At 36.9% G+C, this 18,044-nt stretch overlaps 1 protein-coding gene across 4 annotated transcripts in view; it reads right to left on the reverse strand.

The window, feature by feature from the left end:
* LOC106093490 (mitogen-activated protein kinase kinase kinase 13) overlaps positions 1-18,044 on the reverse strand; it is a 79,346-nt gene that overhangs the window by 55,449 nt on the left and 5,853 nt on the right. Inside the window, exons 1-2 of one of the 4 annotated variants that reach the window (XM_013260551.2) lie at positions 14,447-14,852; positions 4,023-4,970 (exon numbers count right to left, since the gene is read on the reverse strand). The exons of 2 other annotated variants lie outside the window; for them this stretch is intronic. In XM_013260551.2, coding sequence (XP_013116005.2) covers positions 4,023-4,093 — 71 coding nt within the window. In that variant the 5' untranslated portion in view covers positions 4,094-4,970; positions 14,447-14,852. Of the gene's footprint in view, positions 1-4,022; positions 5,002-14,446; positions 14,853-18,044 lie in introns of those variants that run through there. One more of the 4 variants, XM_013260553.2, reaches the window with a different exon arrangement.

The raw sequence follows: 18,044 nt of genomic DNA on the forward strand, positions 1-18,044 counted from the left end.
AGCTAAAAAAGAAAAGGACGAAAGTGACAGATAAAAAATAATTTTCTCATAGCCTGTAAATCTTCTTATTTAAACTTAAAAACATCACAAATATCAATAAAATGTACAGTATTATGTAGAAAAAGTGTTAACCGCGCTTATTAATAGATTATGCACACGTATCCGAAATCTTTTAAGAAAAAACAATTGAAAAATATTCTAAAACCACTCTATATGATGATTTTTATTTCTTGTCGTTAAAGAAAACACTTTTAACTCACGATTTTCTTTTCGTTAACGAAAAAAGGTGATTTAAATGAATTTCATTTGTTAAAGAATCCAAGATTTGGATTCAAGTCGAAGTTGGCGTAGTGGTTAGCGCGTACGCGTTGTTTAAACAATGAAACGTGTTCGGTTCTCGTGGAAAGTTAATTTTTGTTTGTTTTATTTTCCCCCATTTAAACAAATCTAACATTTATTTATATATTTATATACTTATTGAAGTTAATATAAGCTTAGTGGTATTAAAGAATTTAGCATTATTATCTATTCACGGGAAGAAGCGCAAGTTTCTTGTGTCCCAGTTTAAGTTCCCTCGATTAGGATAATTCAAAAAATTATTTAATAGCTTTATTATATTATGTATTATTTAATTTTGTCTTAAGGAAAGGTTTCATTGACATTTCAACTTTAGACAACATTTCATTAAAATTGTCTTTAGAGAAAATCTCTATGAATTCAAATATAACTTTTGGGGCGAAATATCTCCGATCTGAAATACAATTTGAATATGGGGACTTGTGATTCTAAAAGCTCTTGGTAGGGGCTAATTCTGGTATTAGTTTGTATCACCTATCTATGACCGGTCCAGCATAGTGGGCCATTATGTTAAATTCAAATATAACTTTTGGGGCGAAATATCTCCGATCTGAAATACAATTTGAATATGGGGACTTGTGATTCTAAAAGCTCTTGGTAGGGGCTAATTCTGGTATTAGTTTGTATCACCTATCTATGACCAGTCCAGCACAGTGGGCCATTATGTTAAATTCAAATATAACTTTTGGGGCGAAATATCTCCGATCTGAAATACAATTTGAATATGGGGACTTGTGATTCTAAAAGCTCTTGGTAGGGGCTAATTCTGGTATTAGTTTGTATCACCTATCTATGACCAGTCCAGCACAGTGAGCCATTATGTTAAATTCAAATATAACTTTTGGGGCGAAATATCTCCGATCTGAAATACAATTTGAATATGGGGACTTCTGATTCTAATAGCTCTTGGTAGGAGCTAATTCTGGTATTAGTTTATATCACCTATCTATGACCAGTCCAGCACAGTGGGCCATTATGTTAAATTCAAATATAACTTTAGGGGCGAAATATCTCCGATCTGAAATACAACTTGAATATGGGGACTTCTGATTCTTATAGCTCTTGGTAGGGGCTAATCCTGGTATTAGTTGGTATCACCTATCTATGACCAGTCCAGCACAGTGGGCCATTATGTTAAATTCAAATATAACTTTTGGGGCGAAATATCTCCGATCTGAAATACAATTTGAATATGGGGACTTCTTATTCTAATAGCTCTTGGTAGGGGCTAATTCTGGTATTAGTTTGTATCACCTATCTATGACGAGTGCACTGCATTGCCATTTTAAAAATGGGTCATATAGGTCTTCAAAAAATATTGTTGGCATAGAGGTTTGAGGGTTTAGCTATTATTAAGCATTTTATAGTTCTAGATAAATTCTTTAGCAAGTGATTTTAGAAAATATTTGGTGCGAAAATGCTAAAAATGATTTTTTTTATTTAAAATACAAAAGAAAATTAGTTAACAGTGCTCTGTTTATCACTTAACATAGCTCTGTTAAAATGTCAGGTTTGTGTCTTGGCTAAGTTATATTCAAATTTATCTTCACGGACATCCTGTAGAGACAGTATCTCCGGATTCAAGGCCCTTTGCGTTACGCTCTTGAATGCGACAATTTCAATTCCGTTTTCTGCCCAAGATTACTGCTAAGTAATTGACCTTGTCAGATATCGAAATCGTTCTACTGAAGGAACGTGGTGCGTCAAATTGGCCCAATTTCCCCTTCCTTATGAATAGGCATATTTCAGTTTTCTCTGGGTTATCATTTAGACCCCTTGGTCCAGCCCAATCGTATGCCATCTCCAAGACCCTTGTAGCATTTCTACATAGCTGATTCAGATTCTTACCGTTAAGAAATATTAGAGCATTATCAACATGCGTTCCAGACGGGTTCAAATCCCCCCTTAGTCAGCGTCCGTAAGGAGTTATTTCCGGCGGTAAAATTCCCTCCTGTGCCACTTTCTGCCTTATATTTATGTCATGGGACTATCATCCAGTTTCTAAGGACCAGGTTCACCCGGTACTGGTCTAAGGAATTTATCAGTGTCTCGGTCCGCATATTGTTAAAAGCCTCCTCGATGTCAATGCATACCGCCAATGCGAACGTCTTGACATCGAAGGATTTTTCTATTTTATTTACAACTTCGTGCAGGGCGGTTTCCACCGACCTTCACCTAGCCATACTGTTTGTATTTGAACAGTTCGCTGGATGTCCTACTCTTCATCATGGCATCCACAATACGTTCCACGGTTTTGAGTAGAAAGGACTAATGCTTATAGGTATAGAGTGTAAATACCACCCTACCAGGCTTTCGTAGTATATTCAATTACCAGATTTACCAACATCGATCTTGCATTAGATAAAACAGCACTGATAATCTTAAGATGTGAAGGGTCCATAAGAACAGGCTTTCATGTCAAATTGAATGAAAAGACTGTTATATAAATAATATTAACTCATTTTATAAAAATAATCCATCTTTGAAATTTCCCATATGGTATAGTGGCTAGAATATCTGAATTTCTGCAATTGAATTTCGAGACACGAAGCCTTTGAAGGCGGTTTGCCTGTTAATATTGCCTAGCCTATGGAACGCTTACCTGTTGAATTATTTTCATTTACTTGATTTATCAATATATCTTGCAATTAACCAGTACTGATTCCAGTACTAATAATTAGGGTACGTAAGAACATGTTTTCATTGGCCGCTTGGAATAGACTCCGTTATTTTGATATATTGAAATCAGCTGATTTTGAAAAAAGGATCCAATGCAAATTTGTCCATGAACATTCCATTAAGGAACAGGTGCCAACTTCTCCGATATCAATGAGTCCGATTCAGCGACTAATGATATGGGGCCTCCTTTTTAAAGCCTGGTCCGGACGGCGTGCCGCAATGCGACACCTCTTTGTAGAGAAGTTTTTACATGGCTGCCATACCAAATGGTATAGTACCTCACAAATGTCAGCAGCATCAGGAGGGGATGCCGAAAACATCTGAAAAAAATTTCAGGTACGATTCAAACCCAGACGTTCAGCGTCATAGGCGGACACGCTAACCTCTGCGCTACGGTGCCCTCCGAGGCTACATTCATTTGAAATATTCCATATGATATAGTGGCTACAATATCTCGATTTTTAATTTATTTTTGAGACACGCAACCCTTGCATAGTCTTATATCTTTAAATAATTATTTATTAAACTACATTAACCCATATCGATCTTTGATTTGATAAAACAGTGGTAATAATTTTAAGATGTGACGGGTCCTTTAGACCAGGTATCAATGTCAGCTTGAGTGATTAGACTTCATTCTCTTGTTATATAAAAATTATCTTATTTTATATATGTAAATAATTCATTCATTTCAAATATCCCATATGATCTAGCGGCTAGAATAACTGGCTTTCTCTTATTTAATTTTGAGGCATGCAGCCCTTTAAGGGGGTCTATCAGTTAATATTGCTTAGAGTTATGGAACGTTTACATCTTAAAACTATTCGTACAAATATGGCTTACGCAAGATCAGCGTCAATAACCTTGGTTCGTAAGAGATACATAAACAAGACAAGATAGTAATAGTAATGTCAATAAAAACACAGCCTATCGTTCTAGAACTATCTTAAAACCAACCACAGACACGTTTTATTCAAAGTATTTACCTTTTTTCTGCATTCAAAACTTTGTCTGGCGGTTCTATATGTCTACCAAACAACGATATATAAAAGACCATGATGAAATTCTTAAATTCGTTTGTATGGTCGTCTCAATATTCACGATGTTGTGAACGATGGGGTTTGATTTCGTTGTCTTCGTATATGCGATTATGGTAGTCGTTGTGTTGGTGTTTTTCTTATTGTAGCTGCTGCCGTTAGCTGCAATCGTGGAACCGGTAATAAGATCTCTGTAGAAAATGGGTTGAATTCGATCTAAAGCAAATACCAACAACATATGTATGGTATTTGTATGAATGTATATGTGGATGTTTTAATATTTTTTTTTTGCTTCGCTTCAAAGTGCTGTCGTCACAATACTAAGCTCCTGGGGTTGTGTGGGGATTTGTTTTTGAAATGGTATTGGTTTTACTTTTCTTTGGCTTTCGCTGTTGTTGATGTTTTTGTTTGATTTTAGCAAAAACTCAAATTTGCGCGATAAGGTCGATTGGGAGCTTATTGGACAGGTAAGCAGCGAGTTTGTGTTGACAAATACCGACGTTGGCAGCAGCAGCATATGATGTTGTTTGCAGGTGGAAACGAGTAGATTAAATTGCGCCGGCAGTTGTTTGTTTGCTGGCGGCTTTGTTATAACGGTTATGAACTATGTTTTATGATAGTAATTGATGGGTATAGACGGGGTTTAGTTTCTGTGATCGCAGGGAAGTTAGACTCATCCGAAGTTCTTGAATGCTCCATGAATTTGCATATAGGTATTAGTATTTAAGTTTTTTGATTAGAATGCAAATTTGTGGAATTTTGTTATGATGCAAATTTATTTGAGTTAACACTTTATATATTTTTAGATTTTTGTTATGGAATGGACACTACTTCATCGATATTCTTAAAACACTTATTTATTAATACCATATAAGTATTGGCGTTTTTAATGTTGGACTGCGGCGAAAAACAAAAAAACAAAACTATTAACATTTCTATTTTGTTGGCTATTATTTAAGGTATTTTGTTTTTTTTTTTGCTTCTTATTGTGGTGCTATTTTGTTTTGTGTCTTTTTTAAGTACTAAACTGCCTTTTTTTTGTATTGTTATTGTTGTCGCCATTGACACCGTCGCTATTGTTGCTGCTTACTACTAACTGACTTGTTTTGATTTTCCAAGGAAAAAAAACACAATTATGCGCACGTAATTATGACATTTACAGTTTAAGGCAATAAAATAGCAAAACCGATTCTTAAAAAAAAGAAATGACAAGAGAATGATATTTTAAGAAGACAGATGTCATGAGAATGACATTAGAGTTGCCAAGACGTTAGCAGAGATACCATCAATCAGCGTAAATAAAATTTTAACTTAAACTTCACGTGTTTTCACTTGTGTCAAGTTATAAAACATGAGCAAAAAATTCTATGCTTTCGATAACCACCTAATTTGCCGAATTTTGTTATCATCAAGCCTATCACATGAAACACAACAAACGCTTTTGACAGGGTCTTGGGCAACTTGGTTTCTGAAAAAAATTTAGTCAGCTGATGCGACAAGAAACACCAAAGTTATTTTTTTTTTTGACATTGAAAATAAAGTTTGTTACTTTTTTTGAAAAAAAAAACACAGTCAGCTGACTCAGTTTTTATAAGTTTTATAAATTTAATTGCATACTCTAAACTTTATCGTTTGTATTGGCATCGATGGCCTTTTTCTAATCATGCTAGGCTATTTTAAAGAGTTTGTCATAAAAATGAAAATCGTTATCGCAATTTTCTAAAGAAAAACGAACAATAAAAATGCCATCTAAGGCTATTGTTTTGGGGAATTTATCTGTTATACTGCCGTCACTCCCATGACCATCCTGGTAGTCAAAATACACAGTTGAAAAAATACCAAAGTAAATGGCCCGCTAGGCAAGTTGTTTTAAAGACTTTGCTTGAAGCTAAAGCTGCTTTTACACGATCAGACATGCAAATACAAATTGGACATAAACATTCCATCGAAGAAAAGGGCAAACTTCTCACATATCATTAGCCGAGTCCGAACGGCGTGCTGCAGTGCAACATCTCTTTTGAGAAGAAGTTTTTACATGGCATAGTACCTCACAAATGTCGCCAGCATTAGGAGGGGATAACCACCGCTGAAAATTTGTTGATGGTCTCGCTAGGTTTCGAACCCAGGCGTTCAGTGTCAAAGGCGGACATGCTAACCTCTGCGTTACGGTGGCTTCCACAATCAGACATGTCATATGTCATGTTGCACACAGCGTGTGATACCTACAAACAATTCAATGTTACAAATGGATTTTGCAATAAATATGCAACTTTTTTGACTAAATCGAGATTTTTTTTTATCGAACATACATGTAGATACATTTTTATAAAAAAAGGACAATACATGCCGTTTAGAGCGCGCTTAGGTAAGGTTTTCTTCTCTCTCAAGGGCTATTCATGTTCTATCTTACCTGTTACGTTTTTTCTACCGAACACATTCTGATTATAGAAGTAATTCTCAATGCTATAGCGCTTGACGTTCCTCCTCGGAGCTCATGGCTGATGTCTTTGTCTCAAAGTATTCACTTCTCCGATGAATATGATTACCTTTAACGTAAATTGAGATTGGACACCTACAGCCTTCTTTTATCTCTGAACCCTTTCAGAATAAGGATAAGCTAATTAGAGCTAATGGTCGTTTAGATTCGACATCATTTTTCCCTATCACAAAAGGCATCCGATTGTTTTCGCTTACAGAAGTACTCTTAAATAGGCAAACATCTGGGGATGACGCATAATCGAAATTGTAAGAAATGTGTTATTCCACGCAACAGACATCAGACGCAATTAATCTCTAACCCTGCCTTTTGACTCCAGAAGACGTTGTCCGCTTTGGGTGTATTCCCACAATGACAAGAACTTTGCCTATGCCAAGACAACATGTTCTCTGAACCTGTTGTATGGTCCTTATGTTGCACTTTTTCTCCATAGCAGTCCACCAAACTACTGAGGCGTAAGTAAGTATTGGTCTAATCACGCTCCTGTAGAGCCAGTGGACTATCCTAGGATTCAGGCCCCATTTCGAGTCTACGGCCCGTCTACATAGTGCCCAACATCTGTGAGCCTTCTCAGTACGCTCCTGAATGTGACACTTCCAATTCAGTTTTCTGTCCAAGATCACACCTAAGTATTTGACCTTGTCAGATATCGAAATCGTCTTATTGAGGAAACGTGGTGCGTTAAATTGGCCCACCTTCGTCTTCCTCGTGAACAGGCATATTTCAGTCTTCTCTGGGTTAACATTGAGACCTCCGGGTCTAGCACAGTCATATGCCATATGCAAGACCCTTTCGGCCCTTCTGCATAGCTCGTTCGGATCCTTACCCCTTAGAAGTGTTATAACATCGTCTGCGTAGCAGACCGATTCAAATCCCTCCTCAGTCAGCATCCGTAATAGGTCATTTATGGCGGTCACCCATAGGAGTGGCGATAAAATGCCCGCCTGTCGCGTGCCTTGTACCACTTTCTCCCTTATATTGATGCCATGGGACACAGATTTATCCACCTGTTCCTTAGCATATGGTTTATCCAGTCTCCAAGGACCGGGTACACCCGGTACTGGTCTAAGGATTGGATCAGTGTATTATATTACAGGTGTAACAACACAGACCAGTCATTCCTTAAACAATGGACGGATTTTTGAGCATACCACGATACCATATACCGTCATAGGTGATATGAAATTTAAACACGAAACGGGGATAGCAGGATTTATGAAGTACTGCTGCCTCACTGGAGAGCAGACACAGTTTACACACTCATGGAAAAAAGTTTGCTGAAAATAGCAAACACTGTCTGAGGAATATTAGAAGTCAATTTTGTTACTATTATAGCAGTAGTTATGCTATCACAGCAATAGTTCTGCAATTTCAGAGCAGCAGGCTTACTGCTGAAAAGTCTGTTGTTTGCTGAAAATGACTGCTGTTTAATTATGAAGGGAATGTTAGAAGAAAAAAAATAAAATACAAATGTAAATGTGTGTCTCAGTGGATGCTTCTAATCACCACCGAATGTAAACTTTCCATAAACTTTTATCTTTAAATTACAATAACAAAAACTGCGAGCGAGCTCAACCACATTTCGAAATGTATACCAATGGATGGATCAGGTAGCTTCTTTACAGTAATATTTCACAAAAAAAAACCTGAAACTTGCCAAAAGCAACCAAAACAAATAACAGACAAACATAAAATAGCATAACTTTTTTTAGCAGTTGTTTGTACTTAAAACAGCAGATTTTGCATGGGGATTGAGTTGACGGAAATTTTTTGCTAATAGAGCAGTCCTATGTTTGCTGAAACAGCAGCAATGTCTGCTTTCCCATTTTCAGCAGACAAAAACTGCTGTTTTAGCAAATATTTTTGCTGTTTTGAATAACAAATTTGGTTAAGTGCAGATGCTGTAGATACCTTATGTGACAGGAATAAAGTCTCTAAATATGATGAGTCTTGAAAATGACTGCTGCGTTTTGCTGAAAGGGGTGTTGAGGGTATGCTCCAAAACCAGTATAGGGAGTCTGGCTCTCTTTTTTTTGGCGAAAGACAAACCAATTATCATTTTCAATAACAAGACTGCTATTTAATTGCTCATAAGTGTATATAATTTTGGCTGGTTTTCTACTATTTTATACATTTGAATAGATTTGTATATGGCTATGTACTTCACATTGTATGTCGTTTTAAATAACAAATTATTCAAGCACACACGTACAAAAGTCGTGGACAAACAAACACTTGAGAGAGCAGCGAATACGCGTGCGCGCGCAACTACTAGACCAGTAAACCACAATGACGTACTTTGGCGTCACTTGGCCATTAAATGATTGAAGGAAAGTTAATGGATATCTACAAGTATGAACATAGATAGCATTGATGAGGGGTAGGCTTAAGATGCTGGATTTAAACACATAAAAAATTACTTAAATTTGAAACACACAAGTAGTTAGAGGTTGTTTGTTGTTTTTATTCAAGTTGGGAAATAGAGCATAGATTAGGTCAGTGGGTGGGCAGAGCTCATATATCTACCTAAAAAATAGCTACAATTGCAAAATCTTTGAGTTAAGAGTGGATTGTAGTCAGTAGGACAAAGGTAAATTCATCCTTATAATGATTTATTTTTAAATTTAAAATTTATATCGCCTGCAATCCCCCCTAAGTCATACAGTGTTTGGATAACCAAAAAACCATCCATTGACATACAGGGTGGCTGATGAAAGCCGCTACCAAAAAAAAATGTAATAACTTTTTTTCTATTTAATAATAATAATTTAATAATTAATTTAATTAATTAATTAATTAATTTAATTAATAATAATTTAATAATTAATTTAATAATTTAATTTAACATGAATAAAAGAAAAATGTATTCCATACACCGAAAAAAAAATGTAGCAATATTCATCATTGTAGCAATATTCATCAGCCACCCTGTACTTCCAGCTGTAGTGGTCTTTCATAGTATCTAGCTGCTCGTTCTCCTCTACACTCTAGTGGTTTTGTTTTTGCTGCGTAGGCGTTTGGATATGCTGCTGGAATCAATGACGATTGCAAGATTGCCATCAGCTGTCGCGAGCTACCGCTCGAACCTGCGGTTATGGTTTATGCTATTTAATATATTCCACTATGAAATCTAAAAAAAATTTTAAATATTTCGCTAAGGCAGAATGTGGCTAGCCGTTTATCCGGTTTGAGACAACTGCAAGCGGAAGGAAGAATATAAGGAGGAAACAAATAAACATTGTCGTTTCGAGAATACTATTGTAAAACATATTTGAAGTTTTGTTTGGCATTAAGGTAGAATTCAACAAAGAGTTCAATAGAAAAAACCACTACAAGCGACAAAGGAAAAGTTTTGATGAACATATCTATTAGCGATTAGTAAAGGCGAAATATGCGTTTATCCTCTATTTTTATAACCTCCTCCATAAGATGTGGGTACACGTGTACTTATCTAGACTCTCCGCTTGTAACTCATCAAAATATTGATCTCCGTTCCTTAAGGTATATATATTTGCGATCGTTTTGACATTCTAAGCCGACTTGGCCATGTTCGTACGTATGACCGTCTATCGAAATCACGCCAACTACAGAATGAACGAAGCTAGCCTCATGAATTTTGTACAACTCCTTCCTATCAGTGTAGATCAGCAGAGTTTGAACGATCACCCGAATTGACTTTTTTTCCCGCCAGAATTTCAGGTATTGTATCGAATTTAATACAGACTTATAAGTAATGTAATAAATGGGTAGGTTTAGTAACCTCTCCCTAAGGAAAGAGCAGCTATTTTTCTAAGGAAAGGATAGTTTTAGTACCCTTTTCTTAAGGAATCTGTAGTTCCAGTATCCTTTTCCTAAGGAATCTGTAGTTTTAGTACCCTTTCCCTTTGGAATGTGTAGTTTAAGTACCCTTTCCCTGAGGAAAGGGTCGTTTTAGTACCCTCTCCCTAAGGAAACTTTTCCTAGGCAAACTTTCCATAAGGAAAGGGTAGTTAAGCAATGGGTGGTTTTAGGACCCATTCCCCAAGGAAAGTCTTCCTAAGGAAAGGGTACTTTTAGAACCCTTTCCCTATAGAAAGGTTAGTTTCAGCACCCTATCCCAAAGGAAACTTTTTCTAAGGAAAGTAGTTTTAGTACCCTATCCCTAAGAATATTATAGTTTTAGTACCCTTTCCCTAAGGAAAGGGGAGTTTTAGTACCCTTTGCCTAAGGAAAGGGTAGTTTTAGAACCCTTTCCCTAAAAAAAGTGTAGTTTAAGTACCCTTTTCCAAAAGAAAGGGTAGTTTTAGTACCCTTTCACTAAGGAAAGGGTAGTTTTAGTACCCCTTCCCTAAGAAAAGGGTAGCGTTAGTAACCTGTCCCTAAGGAAAGGGTAGTTTTAGTACCCTTTCATTAAGGAAAGTGTGGTTTTAGTGCCCTTCTCCTAAGAAAAGGGTAGTTTTAGTACCCTTCCCCTAAGGAGAGGATAGTTTTAGTAACCTTCGCCTAAGGAAAGAATAGTGTTAGTACCCTCCCCCTTAGGAAAAGGTTGTTTAGTACCCTTTCCCAAAGGATAGGGTAGTTTAGTAACCTTCCCCTAAGGAATGGGCAGTTTTAGTACCCTAAAAAAGTGTAGTTTTAGTCCCCTTTCCGTCCAGTAATAGGTTGAGGCTGATAGATTTCGCCGCGGCAAAAAACATGGTAATTAGTAGCTCCAGATTTAAACATAAAAATATTCACAAAGCCACATGGCTGTCACCCGATCAAAACACGAGAAACTAAATTGGTCACGTTGTGATAGATGGAAGGCATTCATCTAGCGTGTTAGATTTACGATCGATCCGGGGAGCAAATATAGATTCGGATCATTACCTTGTTGCAGCAAAGGTTCGCACCCGTTTGAACATGGCGAGGAAAGTACGATCTGACACTGCACGGAAGCTGGATATTGAAAAGCTGCAAACACAACAAATGGCAGCGGCATACTCTACTCGACTGACCCGACTGACTTGATGTAAGCACTCCTTGTTCCGATGATATAATAGCGCAGTGTCAAACTGTTGCCCACTCCATGGAAAATGGCGCGAAATCCGTACCTGGGTACCGGAAGCCTCCTCCAAGAAACCCATGGTACGACCAAGAGCGCCGAGATGCCACTGAAGCCAAGAATGCGGCATATAGAGCAACCCTGCAATCAGTAGCAACGCGCCAGATGAAGGAGAGGTATTGGGAGAAAAGGAGAGAGAAGAAACGTCTATTCCGCAGAAAGAAAAAGGAAATGGAAAGACGTGAGTGCGAGCGAATTGAGATGTACAGTAGTCAGAATGAAGTCCGGAAATTCTACCAAAGAATTAAACATCAAACCGATGGCTTTGGTGCAGGCACATCCTCCTGCAGAAACAAAGAAGGAAATCCGGTAACTGACACAGAGAACATGCTGAGAATATGGAAAGAACATTTTACCCACCTACTAGTGTCCGATGTTGGCGGCGAAGAGGATACCACAGAACCAATCCCTGATGATGGTATAGAATGTTTACCTCCTAGTCAGAATGAGGTCCAAGTAGCAGTAACCCGACTAAAGAACAACAAGGCAGCAGGAGCCGACGGGTTACCCGCTGAACTATTTAAGACCGGAGGCGACACGCTGATAAGGCGTATGCATCAGCTTGTCTGCGCAATCTGGCTAGAAGAACGCATACCCGATGATTGGAACCTCAGCATACTATGTCCCGTACACAAGAAAGAAGACAAGACGGAATGTGCCAAATTCAGAGGAATAAGTCTCCTCCCCATCGCATACAAGATACTCTCGAGCGTACTGTGTGAAATATTAAAACCTAAAGTCAATGAGATAATTGGGCCCTATAGCTTTAGACCTGGTAAGCACAAATCAACCTGAGAAGCACAAATCAACACCTACCATCTCTTTGTTGACTGCAAAGCCACCTTCGATACTCTTTTACGTTCAAGCCATGTCTGAGTTTGGTATCCCTGCAAAATTAATGAGACTCTGCAGGATGATACTTGCTGATACGCGTTCCTGAGTAAGAATAGGAAAGAATCTCTCCGAACCATTTAATACCAAACGAGGTTTCAGACAAGGAGACAGCCTATCGTGTGATCTCTTTAATATCCTGCTGGAGAAGATTATACGAGATGCAGATGTGAATAGATATGGTACACTAATCACAATAGAACACATGCTACTCGCCTATGCCGACGACATCGATATCATTTTCTGATATCCTAGTTCTGACCACAGGAACGAGATTCTGAAGTCCGTTTCTGGGCAAAGGTCCCTAGATCCTCTAGCGACTCAAAATGCCCCGTCGGGAGGACGTCCTCCCTTTTGAGGTCGTTGGCGCTACCCAGGTATTGTCGTTGTTACGTGGATGTGGTAATCAGATTTTAATGCCCCCAGGAGTATATTTAATGTGGGCTCCATTTATGAAGACATTGCCTAGAGGTGCATACTGCGTTTAAGTTGAATATTTACAAAAAATTTACAGGTGAAGAAAATCCCTTCCTGTTTTTGGTTAATGTCCAATCTTAGCTTTCAAATTCGACACTACTGTATTCTATTTTTGCCTTTTCCTTCATAATATGTTAAATTCTTTCTGTAATTTTTTTTTTTGGGTTCCACAGAGTAAACAATGTTCTATAATTATGTATCTTCAATTATAACAACTAATTTAATATATCTTATTCTTTTAATTAAAGTCTATTTTAGGAAAAACCCAAAAACAAATTCATATTTGTTCACTAACACACGCGCACTGAGCTATTATATTGAAACAATTGTTGTTGTGGAATACTTTAATTCCCCTTTCTACGTTAATAGAACACCTGTGACAACAACTATCTGAATGCTTGCTTGCTGTGTTTATAACTTTCTTTAGATTTTATACTCAAACCACTGTGCGTGCTTTTTGGTTTGGCCCCCTTTGAAATATTCATGTAAGGGGGATGATGTGATAGTTAAGTTTGAATGGTGGTAGCTCTGCAAAGCTAGAAAACAGCAAGCACAACAACAAGGCTTCGTTTCATTTCGTTTCGTTTCCTTTTGGTTTGTTATTGTTTTTTATATACTGAACAAATAAAAAAAGCACAGCAACAACGTATGAACGAACGGCGCAAATGACGTCAAGGTAAATCGTTGAAGTTGTTTGCGAACATAAAAAACGGTTGATTATACGAGGTAAGACACATTTTAACGAACGTAGGACGAGACGAGAAGACTCAAACGTCAATCTTCTCATATTTTCCCACATACATGTGTGTATGTATGTAAATACAAAGAGCTACGACACTGAGATTCCATTGAACAGGCAAGCAAAGTTGCCAGCAGCTGCGTTGCATCGCTGCTTTGGTGGAACATGGTTGTAACAAGCAGGCTGAGATATACGCACACGCGGCACTTGCTTTCATTGACCACGCACAATTTATTTTGCTTGATTTTAATGTGTTAAAGCAAATCAATCGATTAAGTTGATGGCAGCGGCGGATGCTTTCAATATTTGCAATACAACAAAAACCATTGTATGTAGGTACTTGTTTTAATTGGTTTCTTATCAGTCGGCGTTGTTGTTGTGGTTTTATTTTAACAAATATTGGTAAAACACAATGTTTTTCTCTCCAACCAAAAACAACACCACATAAATTTTGTTGTTGTTATATTGCGATGATTTTTATTATTCATTCCCATATATTTTTTGGTGTTTTATTAAAACAATAACACAAAATATCACCACTACCAACAAACAACAATAATAACACACGGCAGCAGCAGCTTTTTTGTTGTTGTTTTTATTAGTGTTTCTTTCTTTTTTATGATTATTAACAAAAAATGATAATGAAATTGATGTTGTTTTTTATTCTTGTTTTATTTTAACCGTACTTTGTGTTTCGAACAATTGTTGTTGTAGTTATTTTGTCTGATCGTTAAAGCATGTACGTGACGTGTACCAAGCGCGTATCCATTCATATATAACCGATCTGCTGAGAATTTGCACGTCTACTGAATTATGCTCACACAGAGATTGGTTTCATTTGGAGGTCTTGCTGGTTTCGTCGCCAGCTGTCGTTACCAACATCACCACATCGTTGTTGTGTGTGGGGGTTCGTTTGCTCAAGCTACTCTCCCCTTTCCCTATATATATCCCCCTTATCGAGTAACATTATCACCAGACGTCGTTGGCTCCACCATATTCACACTACAACACAACTCGCAAATATGAATTGAGATGAGAGTTACTGAGTTGGAGAGATAATGAGATAGATTGTGGTTTATATACTCCCATATTCATAGTAATAGGAATGCCGAAGTTTGAGTTTGTTTTGGTATGAATGCGAGTGTTAGTTTTTTGTCGTACCTTGTCTAGAGTAAGAGTTACCAACGCTACGCATAGAGGAGAAAAAGTGGGATGTTACCAAATATATTTAAAGCTTATTGCCAAAACCAGTAAAATATCACATTTGCATCACCGTCAACTCAAATGAAACACCGTAATTGAAAGGATTGCGGGCTTACACCGATAGAAAAATTGATACTAACGGTCTTGATAGTGAATTAATGCCAAAACAAACCAAAGCATATAAATTTTTGTTATTTATATATGAAAAACGAACAAAAGTACACAGATACTGTAAGCAACTCGTGTGCCTTCGTTTGGTCGACGCATTGTTGTTATTTTGCACTTGGTAGATTGGTCGGGATTTACTTCCCCTCACACAAACACAATTTATTATTTTCTACTGTGTTAGTGTACCCATCACTGATACCATACGGTATTGTTTTGGCATTGCTTTACTATCAATACCATTAATACCTATGGTATCAATTGACGGTGTTGTGACGGAGACATTAAAGGTTGGGTGATCAGTTCTGTTCTTGAAACCCGGTTTTTGGGCTCAATATACTAATCGGTTTCTTAAAATGCAATTTTTCGGGTTTTTAATAAAACGGTTTCTTGGCAAAAATAACCGATTTCTTACTTATGGTTCATTTCTTACCATATTTTGCAATAAACACCACTTTTTTTTGAGGATTCTTAATAAAATTTATCGAAATTTTGTCCTTAGCGAAAATTTCATCATCATTTTGTCTATAATTTTTTTAATGGAATTGTTCTTTCGAAATTTTGCCTTAAAATAATGTAATCGATTTTTTTTAATTTAAAAGTTTTCAAAAAAGTTTTGTCTTTTGTAAAAATTAGTTTAAGAAAAATTTCATCAAAATGTTTTCTTAAAAATTAAAAAAATATATATTTTGAAGTAAATTTGATTAAAATTTATCTTAAAGATTTTTTTTTTTAATTTTCGTCTTTATAAAAAGTTTCTTCTCAGCACATTTCATTCAAATTTTTCTTCAGCAAAATTTTACCATCGAGCGAAATAAATGTTGTCTCAGGATTTGAAAAAACAGGATATGCTGGTCAACGTTTGACTTCATCTAAAGGTTTATATATAAAAATTTGAAAGGCTTTAGTTTTATTAAACTAATCGGTTTAATCGATTTTTTCAAAAATGCAAAAATTGAACCGTTTTCTTAAAAAAGCTTATTTTTCGAATAGTTCGAAAAACTGTATTATGAAATAGCCGGTTTATTGATTACCCTAATTAAAGGGTACATATGGATTAATCGGTAAGTTCCTCGATGCATTAATGCATCTCTCATTAATGAACAGTGGTTGTAAGGCAAGAAGGTTTGCGGACTCAGATCAAATAATTTGAAGCTCATTTCTCCCCCAGCAGAAGGTAGGATTTGAAACTTTATCGCGACAATAAGGATTAAAATCTAACTTTGGTTTAGTGTCACGGCATCCGAGTCTTATATGCGCTTCACCATGAATGGTATTTGTCAAAATCTTAGCCCGGTGTCTCTTTATAGGCAAAAATATTATAATGGATAAAAATGCCTATGCTATTGGAGCTTTATTAGGTTATGAACGGATTCGGACCGTACATTTTGCATTGTGCAGAATTTCGACCAAAACGGATAAAAATTACGCCCTCTAGAAGCTCAAGACGCAAAATCGGGAGATATGTGTATATGGGATCTATATCAATATACATAATTGGCACGTATGTTGAAGGTCATGGGAGAAGTCGTTTTGCACCATGGATAACTTTAAGATAGTGGAACTTCTGATGGGTACTCATTTTTCAGGCAGCCAGAATGGGGTTAACAATGCAATATCACTATTAAAAACCGGAACCTGCCTCTGCAAAAAAAACTCATCCTGGACATTGTGAAGGAAGACAAATCAATTTAAACGGCAAGCTGCTTTGTTTTTGTGCTGCACTGTCGTAGAGAGCAAAATATCTAGGCCAAGCACTCGAATCGAATCTCAAAGCTTTCAGTGAAGAAAAGCCATAAGGCACTGTGCAGCTTTTTCTACTACAGTAGGAAAATGTTAGGCAGACCAAAAAAGATTTCCTGGATGAACACAGCCGTCATAAGATCAGTGCTGACATATAAGATAGAATGCTTCAGATCGGAAAGAAAACTTATCTCCGATAGTTCGAGAAGATGAAGAGCGTCTACATCACATGTTGTGTGAAACCGATTAAATGCGGTTTGGGGACGAACGCGAGAAAGACCGAGCTGGTGCTTTTCACTCATAGAGATAAGGTTCAAGCATTAGGACCATCATCTTTGAATGGGGTCAAAATGCAAATGGCGACAGAACCAAAGACATCCTGAAAAAGTAAAGAAATAGCAAGGCTTATGTGTTTTTTCCTGAAAACTGTACGACGGTAGAAAGTGAAGTGTAAGTCCAAGTATGATGTACATACATATAGAATGTTCACACCCTTCTTAGTACCAACTAGGTATATGGCAGACTTTTTTTTAAATAGAGAACTTATACTCAATAATTTGTGAGGATCAAAAAATAGTTTGCGTTAGTATCGCTTGTCGAGCGACTGGGTCCCTTTGCAAAAATAATTTTAGAAAATCCCCGCACTAATTTTTATTCCAATATATACATTTCTCGATTTGTTTTCCAACATCTATTACCGACGTTATAAATTTCTAGACAAACTGACTGACAACCATGTTATCGCATCTAGAGAGAATTTTGTAAAAAATATTCCAATCTCTCACCCTCTTTCTCTCACTCACTCTCTCATGGCATGGTATTCTGCATTAATTTCTATTTTATTGTCATCAGTTGAAAAAGCCAACGGTTTTGGCAACATGTCTCGAGAGATCATTGACAACAATATACTCACAACAACGACAATAATGCAATAACGTTGTTGTTGTATGTTTGTATTGTGTTCATGGTTAGTAGGTAGGTAAGTAGGTGTTGTGGGAACTAAAAGTTGTCCAAGCAACGATTATACCAAGAAATAACAACACGCTATTATACTAGCTAGTCGCTAGCTAGTTGTAGTAGTAGTAACAATTATTGATTGTTATTTTTAGATGTGCCGCAAATGCCGCAGCACAAGTTTGACTTGTTTTCAAATAAACCAACAAACTTTACATG

Source organism: Stomoxys calcitrans, chromosome 1, assembly GCF_963082655.1.
Source record: "Stomoxys calcitrans chromosome 1, idStoCalc2.1, whole genome shotgun sequence".
NCBI lineage: Eukaryota > Metazoa > Arthropoda > Insecta > Diptera > Muscidae > Stomoxys > Stomoxys calcitrans.